Below are 9537 nucleotides of genomic sequence, written 5' to 3'. Positions count from 1 at the left end.
CCATTCATTTAAAAAAAAAGTGGGAGTGTGAATGTGTCGCCCCTCCGCTGGCCTGTAGGCTGCGCTGTTTCCCTCGGCGGTGTCTTTGTTTTTCCTCTCGTCTGCTGCTCTCTCTCCATCATACGGCGGCTCACTGTTTTTTTTTTTTAAAAGACATTTTTGTGTGATGGCGGAGGACAGCGAGTCTGCGGCCAGTCAGCAGAGCCTGGAGCTGGACGACCAGGACACCTGCGGGATAGACGGAGACAACGAGGAGGAGAATGAGCATCTGCAGGGGTGAGGACGGCCTGTTCCCTGCGCCCGGGAGACGCACTGTTCCAGGCTGCCTGTTTGTGCGCTCCCTGTTTATACGTATATATATATAGGTGTGTGTGTGTGGATGGCTAGCTAGCGCAGTTAGCATCCAGCGTTAGCCGACGCAAACACACCCAGGCGGTTTGCCACAGGGCCGTCACCTCCAGCCCGCACATGTGTTGTTGTGAGGACCCGTGAGGTGTCGTCAGCGGTGGGTTTATAAACACGTTAAACCTTCAGAGGGGGGGAATTAATCCAGCGCCCTGGCTGAGTGACATCATGACAGCTAGCCGCTGACACGAACCGTTAGCTCGCTAACGTTAGGCTAGCTCCGCTGTCAGTCGTTGCTATGGTAGCTAACGTTAGCTGCTGCTCCTGGTGTGTGTGTGTGTGCGTGCCTGTGCTTATAGCTTTGTGAGGACCATGTTAAGCATGGACCCTACAGATTGAGGACATATTTGCAAAGTGGGGACATTTTAACCGGTCCTCACTTGGTTTTAGGATTAAGTTTTGAAGAGGTTAGGGTTAGGCATTTAGTTTGGACGGTTAGGGTAAGGGGCTATGGAATGCATTATGCCAATGAGTGTCCTCACTAAGATAGAAGTACAAATGTGTGTGTGTGTGTGTGTGTGTGTGGTCCAGGTATTACTCATGTTGGGATTTAAATCTGTTTACACAGTCACATTATAGGGACTTGCCTTCTTTATGGGGACAAAAATCAAGTCCCCATAATGTAAATCATTAAAGTTAAAGGTGAAAATTGTTTTACGTTTAGGTTTAGGTTAAGGTTAGGTTAGGTTGGTCTCAACTCTCCAAGAAATCAATGACTTACATTGATTATAATGTATGTAATGTCCTCTGAAGTCTGAGACATGACTGTGTGTGTGTGAGAGAGAGAGAGAGAGAGATAAAGTTATCTCATTGGAACTTTTTCTGGTTTATACACCTACTATGCTACTTTGTTGTGACCAGTGGTCCTTGGCAATTTATCATTTCTTAGGTCCTGATTAAAGTTAGGGGTAAAGGGGATTTGAAGTTGGGGTTAGTTTCTGGCTCATGTAAACCCCCTTTAACAGATGTTGTGTGTGTTTGACATCTGCAGGAGTCCAGGGGGAGATTTGGGGGCCAAGAGGAAGAAGAAGAAGCAGAAGAGGAAGAAAGAGAAGCCGAGCTCGGGGGGAGCCAAGTCTGACTCTGCCTCTGACTCTCAGGAGATTAAGGTGACCAGACTGAAATATGCATAGATAAATCCAAAATACACAACCACAATACACAGTCACTTGTCAGGCTGATGGCAGACAGGAGTCTATGAGTAGGTGAGATTTAAAAAAAAAGCTGAATAATAGTCCTTAAGCACATAATCAACAAGCCAAGAAAACCCTGTTTAATCTCCATCATTATGAATGGATCAATAAGGGTCATTGAGCTTTGGCTTTATACACTGCTCATGACCTACAGTATGGTCTGCTGATGGGATGATAAAGCCAAATGCTGAGTGGTCTGATAAATGATAGAGACTGAAGAATAAACAATTCCCAGGATTCATTCAAGACTGAAGAGCGAGCAGTAAAAACAGTGAAAGTATGCACCATTATAGATATACTAAAGATTAAGAAAATTAAAATCCTCCAGGGAAAGGTACAGGGTAAGAATTGTCGGGATAATGGTGTTAAGGTAAACATACCTAACACAACAGTGTTTGAGAGGGACATGCACAGAGCTTCAGTTGTGGTAATGGGTGTTTTGTAAGAAGAAATAATTCAGTATTTATGAGTTACCAATAATCAGGTGTTTTTGTCACATTTGAATTATTCAAGACATTCTGTTTTTGGCCGTTTGATACTGTATACATACTGTACACACTCAGGGATGTGTTTGTATTGTCTTCAAACCTAAGGGCCACACCCAAGACACATCATCATCTCATGTGTATGTGTCCCTTGTTCTACATACAGAACCCTGGTTTACCCATTCAGAAGTTGCAGGACATCCAAAGAGCCATGGAGCTGCTGTCCTGCCAGGGTCCTGCGAAGAGCATCGACGAGGCAGCCAAGCACAAGTACCAGTTTTGGGACACTCAGCCTGTGCCAAAGCTAAGTAAGTACTGCAAGAGCCTTGTTTATTTATTATTGGAATTAAGTTTATTTGAAATATGCTGCAAGAATGTTATGTTTAAAGCTTTTTTTGCCATTTGATAAGCTCTTAATGGTCCAGTGATTATTAATTGTATACAGAATTAGTGCATTCAACATCTATGAGGGGCCATTTAGGGGTTCAGTATCTTGCCCAAGGACACTTCGGCATGCAGGTGTGGATGACTGACGATAAAACCGCCGACCTTCTGGTTGGAGGACGACCGCTCGGCCACAGCCGCCCTTTTTATGTCACTTGTCAACAAAGGTTGCATATCAGCATTTAACAGGATGTATCAGGTTTAACAGGGTTTCTATGCACTTGTGCCACCTCCTGGTTTTGGCTTGTCATATTCTTTGCTCTGTAAAGCCATTGTCCCAAAAACCTGTCAGCTGTGAAGTACAGTGGGGGTCCAGGCATGCTTAGTGATACTATATGGAACTGTTACCATGACAACTATTGGCCAAAGAGTCAGGTCTATGCAGGAGAGAAATGATGTAGCTTGGTCAACATGAGCTCAACAGAAGACATTTTTTATGAATGTCTGAGAGATGCTGTCATCTTTAATGTATTATAAAAACATACTTGATTTTGGTGTTGGCTCATGATCAGTGCTGCATTTGCTTTATGTATCTACAAGAAATTATTCCATTGGAATCGTGGTTGTTGGGAAAATAGTTTGATATCCTTCTGTGCTATTTTTGCAGACGAGGTTGTGACGAGTCACGGGCCGATTGAAGTTGACAAAGAAAACATCAGACAGGAGCCATATTCCTTACCTCAAGGCTTCATGTGGGACACTCTGGATCTCAGCAATGCAGATGTGGTGAGTACAGTGTTTGTCTCAGACACTCAAACAATCATTTTATTTTGCAGAAGTGATGCACAAAATGAAATAACTGACTGGCTGTGTTTTTTCCAGCTGAAAGAGCTGTACACACTGTTAAATGAAAACTATGTGGAGGACGATGACAACATGTTCAGATTTGATTACTCACCAAACTTTCTCAAATGGTAAGCTTTCCCCTCTGTTGTTCTACTGAGCTGCTCAAATACATACGAGTGAATATGTACAGTGTTCAACTGTCTGCTCTCCCACTAAGCATGTCCTCCCCTCTCAGGGCTCTGCGTCCACCTGGCTGGTTACCACAGTGGCATTGTGGAGTGAGAGTGTCCTCCAATAAGAAGCTTGTTGGCTTCATTAGTGCCATCCCTGCGGATATACGCATCTATGACACGTGAGCAACTGATCATACACATTGTGGAGCACTGTGCATTGAAAGAGTTAAAGAAGACTCTTCTACACTAATGCACAATCCATCTCTGTGTTCCTCCAGGCTGAAAAGGATGGTAGAAATCAACTTCCTGTGTGTCCATAAGAAGCTGCGCTCAAAGCGTGTCGCTCCTGTGCTCATCAGAGAGATCACACGGAGGGTGAACTTGGAGGGAATATTTCAGGCAGTATACACAGCAGGAGTGGTACTCCCGAAACCTGTGTCCACATGCAGGTAAACTGTGCAGAATTCAGACCTAAAACACCCAGGACTTGGTGTGAAAAAGTAATTTATGAAGCTAATACTCTTTAATTCGTTTTTCTCTGTACAGGTATTGGCATCGTTCTTTGAACCCCAGAAAACTTGTGGAAGTTAAATTCTCCCATCTGAGCAGAAACATGACCCTGCAAAGAACCATGAAACTCTACAGACTACCAGATGTAAACACTCTACACACCGTCACTCAGGGATCTCTCTTTATAACTCTTATGAATGGCAGGAACTTGTATCAACCTTTTCCTCTCACTCTCCGCTCCTCATACAGAGCATCAAAACTCCAGGTCTGCGGCTGATGGAGAGACGCGACATCCGCCAAGTCACCGAGCTGCTGCAGAAATACCTTAAACGTTTCCAGCTTGCACCTTCTTTGGGGGAAGAGGAGGTCACTCACTGGTTGTTGCCACAGGACAACATAATTGACACATACGTAGTAGAGGTATGTGTAATCAGTTGATTCAAACTGACACAGTGTTCGTCTGTTGATCCCTCTGTGTTTAAACAGCTTCTGTGTCTGTCTCTCTTCTCAGGGTGCTGGTGGCGTACTGACAGATTTCACTAGTTTCTACACTCTGCCCTCGACGGTGATGCATCATCCTCTCCATAGGAGCCTGAAGGCAGCTTATTCTTTTTACAATGTTCATACACAAACTCCGCTACTGGACCTAATGAATGATGCACTGATCTTGGCCAAACTGGTAATGCTACTTTATATTAACGCTTTTCTTTTCAGCTGTGGCCATAGAATTGTTTTTAGAGTTAAAGTGTGACCTAGATGTTTAAAAATATTATCTTGCTGCTGATTCGTTATAACGTTGGGTTTGTGATGTCTTCTTCTGTGCGTTTAACAGAAAGGTTTTGATGTGTTCAATGCCTTGGATTTAATGGAGAATAAGTTGTTCCTGGAGAAGCTCAAGTTTGGCATAGGAGATGGAAATCTGCAGTATTACCTCTACAATTGGAAGTGTCCACCTATGGACCCTGATAAGGTCAGTAACATGGTTTGTCTGAGATAATGATTGTCACCACATCAGGGATCAGTTGGCACTGCTTCAGTTTTATAGACCTAAATGCTCATACTGCGTAAAATTTAGGTTATTTTTTCAAACCCACAAAAGCTTGTTTGTGACTAATCATGTACAGAAAATGGACAATATGAGGGGGATTGATTTAGGAGTATTATATTAGTAATGCATATCTGTATTTCATGTTGTATTTGTTTTAGTTCTAATTCATTTGTACTGGGTTACACCAGCTATTAGAATATAAAAAGTATAAATCTTTCTCTCAGTTTCTGGTTTAAATCTTTCCTTTGTTCTCGGGAACTTTTATCTAGTTTCAAACCAGAGACTCAGTGAATCGGTTGCCACCATTTAAACATAACAATTGTAAAGTAATGTGTCAATCTGCTGTCCAATAACTCTGCTGGTGGTAAATATCTGATCAAGCTAACCTAACGACAGTACTATTGGAATCGGGGGTGGAAAGTAAAGTAGTTCCTTTTTGGTTCATTTAGTGATTAATATGATTTTCCCTCGGCTGTAACCAGCTCAACACTGTTTCTATTCTTTTTGTCAAGACTGGTGAACCTCTTGTGTTTCAGGTTGGCCTCGTCCTTCAGTAGCACGTGTCCTCACGGCGGCTACAAGAAATACTGATTGAGAGGTTTTCTGTGACCTCTGGCTACTCCTTACCTGGACATACAGGTAGCCCAAGCTAGACAATGAAAACTACAACAGTCAAACCAACCTGGTGACCGGGCGGCGGTGCACCCGGCACTTGTGTCATCGAGAACATTCTCAGTTCCCCCGGAGCTGAAAACTCTTAAATCATCAACATCCTGAATGTGAAGTCATGCTATGCCTGAGATACTCATACAGTACAACGCTCCTGACACCAACGCTCACATTTCAAAACACATCAGTTTGACATTCAAGAGGATGCCTTGACATTTGTGAGTCTTTGTTTAGCTCTTCCTCAGCAGACACTTTGTTACAAGGTACGGACGTGTTGTTTCATTTCATTGAGGGAAGCGTGTAAATCAGGGATGGGGAACATTTTTTCTATCAGGGGCCATTTTAGTTTTTAAAACATCCTTCGAGGGCCACAGTAAATTATTGTTTCATTTCGGTGCACCCAAAATTTTCACTGCGCCTTTTGGTACCACAATAATACACCTTTTAAACCTTTTCTTGGCAGTTCCAATACACATTGGTAATATCTGAACTAGGGCTGGGTAGTGCCACTGATTTCCCAAATTGATTGGATATTCAATCACAAGGTCTCGATTTGATTCGATTATGTAACTGTGCAAGGAAACCTCTAACTTGGTGCATTATTAAAAATATTGACTAATAGGTTGTGATGTATTAGGTTAGTATTCCAGCGTTTCCTCGAGGACTGAGAGTGTGTGTGTGTGTGTGTGTGCGTCGCTCTTCACAACAAACAGTTATGTGAGTGTGTGAGTGTAAACTCTGCCTCACTCCCTGATTCAGAGGACACGACTCGATCAAATACACAGACACACTAGCTAAATGTTATTGCGACAAAGGACACCATTTTTAAATCGCCCTTCACTGATTTTTTTTTTCATGTATATATGAATTGCCTCGCAGGCCGGACGTTCCCCACCCCTGATGTAAATGATAATCAGCAAGTAAACACAGTAAACAAACTTTTCTAATTGTGTTCAAGTCCAAACGATTAGTTATTGTATACCAACAGCAACTGAATAATTATTACCATATGTTCTCATATCAGTGTGGTCGGAAGTATCTCTGCTGGTTGTGTCATGGCCTCAGTAGAGTTAGAAATTCTGAGATGTTTCTTTGATAAGAGAAAAATCTCTCACCTTTTTTCACCTCAAACATTCATACCTTTAAATCACAAATATAGAGAACAAGGAAGGACTTATCCAGCTGGTGCATTAATATACATGTTTTTGTTGAAAATATATAGTCACCTGTACATTTAGAGTCAGATCATATTTAATCCTGTAGTGTGCTTTTGGGGTGTGGGAGGGCTGATCCAAAGTATTTTTCCTCTTAAGTAGTGTAGATGTCACTGGGTTTGTTCGGTCAGTTAAGGTTTAAGGGGTTTTGATGAAGAATGTATTGCATCAATGAAGCACAATTTTTCAGTTCTTAAACCAGAAAAAGGTTCCTTTAAGGGTCAGGGTGCCCAGATTTCAAAACTGATGAGTTGCAGAACAGAGTCTCAACTTTGTTATTTCATTTACTTTAAGGATTTAAGCTGTTTTCACATTATAAACCTGTTTCTAGAGATTCCATTTTTAAAACAACACACAAGAAGTGATCTGGTTATTATACCTGATGTGCTCATGCAGATGTTAGAATCGATTGCATGTCAGTGGTGGGCTGTCCAGTTAGCAAGGCTGCTGAATAAGTAACTGTTTCTATACAAACTCAGCAGGGCAGTAAAACATTGGGCAGGAAACACACAACTAGAATGGCATTCAGTAGAGCAAAGACCTCCCCCAAGGCCCAACAGTCCCCTTATAAAGCCACATTTAAATTCCCTAGATCTAGTCATTATCTGGAACTGCACTAATCAGTCCTATAAATATGCCAGAGTTTTTCCATCCGGATCCATGTTCTAGTTCCTGAGAAATTAATGAAAGTGTTTTTTTAAAAAGCAATTTCTCTAAACGTTACAGAAAATCCTGGATCTGCCTCAAGATGTAAAGGGTTCTTTCTTTGCTCCCGTCCCATCCTTCCACAAAGTTATGTGGAAATTTGTTTGGTAGTAAAATATAGTATAATAAATAAAGAGGCAAAAACATTGGCAGAGGTAAAAAAAAACCCACCAGTTTAACAACATTCAAGGGATATTGACTTTACAAGTTCTACTAAAACGTTTTCAAAATTGTCACTTTTTCTCTCTAGAGGCAGTTTTATACTGTGGAAATTGTGCATGTGCTCTGACATAGTGCATGTTCTCAGTTAAGTCCCATTTAAAACCGTCAGTTTTATTTTTAGTCATTGTTGCACAGGCCGCTTGCAAAGCATTTATCACTTCCTACTTTAAATAGCCTGTTGCAAAGCAAAAACAAACTTGTCCCTGTAAAATTGCAGAACACTATGGTCGTAAGCATTTCTGAACAGATTCTCATTCAAACTCTGGAGAATTTAGCACAACTCTCAAACGGTCTGAAGTAATTTCCAACAGCATGCAGTCAGAGACCAGCGGCTGAATCAACTGAAGCCTGTGTCAGTAACCGCGTCAATTTGAAATGTGAGCATTTCCTGGTTTTCCAAGTGCGTTCTTATTGACTTCTCTGATTTGTTTTTAATGGTACTGTATTTTGTGTGTCTGAAAAATATACTGTAGGTTATTTTTTTAGTGTGTTGTGCAGCTACTTGCGTGAAACAGTTCTATTTATAATTGTACTTTGCAAAAGTGTCTTAAGACGTCATTCTTCTTTTTCTTTCCAGTATTTCCCTAAGAATTCCAGTGAAACGGTTGATTTCAGATGTGTCACACCACTCACGCTGTGGTTTACTCAAAAAGGGTTTAAATGTTTTTAAACGGTCTTTTCTTTGTCCCTTTTGTTCGATGTTCCTGTTCCCGTGGCTCCGTGTAACTGAAGAGGTAAAGGCTGCTGCAATCTCCGTCATTGATTTTTCTCTATGTGATGTAGTTTCCTTCTCATCCCTTTATAAATTAGCAAGAAAAGAACAACTGATGAACAGTGTTCAAAGATTTTTTCTTTTGACCATTGAAAGGTTGAACGAGTTACATTCACACAGACGGAAGTTACCAGGATTACTGAAACACTGAAATCAGTTGCTGAGTGGACAGTGTGCCTCATGGATGTTGGTTGTCACAGATGTGTTGCCTGCAGCTGTTTGAATGAACTTTGAGCATGTCAGTTTTGCTGCCGTGTTGATTTTAGAGTTGATGTTACTTAGCTACACCCTTTAGTGAGAACTCAACCTGAAGTACCTGCCTTATTTAAAAAAATGATTTCTGTTTATTTTTTATTTTAAGTTTTTGGGATGGGCTGGGGGGGGCGGGTATGTACTTTTGAACCGACATACAGCTTTCTCTAACTGAAGAACAATATTTTTATTCAGATCCATCGTAAGCTGTGATAAAGCTGAAGACATGTACCAGCATCATATAAGACATGACCCCATGCAAATAACAATCTGTTCCAACACGCGTCGGCTATACCAGCATGGATGTTTGATTGAATAAACACACTTTGAAAAAGGTACATGAGTGGTGCACGTCTGTGGTTTATTATGGTGTGTTCATTACAAACTCTCCAAACTGGGGAGGATGAGACATGTTTGCTTCTGTTTTTGTCACATTCATCAAAAAGCCAAACATCCACACATTGCCAGTTGTTTAAATTCATAATTACCAACACATACATTTAAATGCTCTATGTTTTGTCTGTTAAATATCACATTTTGACAAAAACTAAATTTTAAAGGACCATTAAACATTTTTAGAGTTTTTCTTGCTATCAATCTATCCTGCTACAGGTCTCCATTCATGTCAGTGCAGCAATAATATTGTTTTACTTGTTTAT

General features: G+C 41.2%; 1 protein-coding gene across 1 annotated transcript; it reads left to right on the top strand.

The window, feature by feature from the left end:
• The first annotated feature begins 40 nt into the window (after positions 1-40).
• nmt2 (N-myristoyltransferase 2) lies at positions 41-9216 on the top strand. The gene is made up of 12 exons (XM_034612088.1): positions 41-276; positions 1397-1514; positions 2250-2391; positions 3135-3253; positions 3350-3441; positions 3549-3665; positions 3765-3935; positions 4033-4141; positions 4246-4416; positions 4508-4675; positions 4829-4966; positions 5581-9216. The coding sequence occupies exons 1-12, from the start codon at positions 167-169 to the stop codon at positions 5599-5601; spliced, it is 1476 nt and encodes a 491-aa protein (XP_034467979.1). The 5' UTR covers positions 41-166; the 3' UTR covers positions 5602-9216.
• Positions 9217-9537: the final 321 nt, after the last annotated feature.

The sequence above is a fragment of the Hippoglossus hippoglossus genome, chromosome 16 (assembly GCF_009819705.1).
Source record: "Hippoglossus hippoglossus isolate fHipHip1 chromosome 16, fHipHip1.pri, whole genome shotgun sequence".
NCBI classification, from domain to species: domain Eukaryota; kingdom Metazoa; phylum Chordata; class Actinopteri; order Pleuronectiformes; family Pleuronectidae; genus Hippoglossus; species Hippoglossus hippoglossus.
The sequence above is the reverse complement of the archived record's forward strand: the minus strand, read 5'-3'. Positions and strand labels throughout refer to the sequence as shown.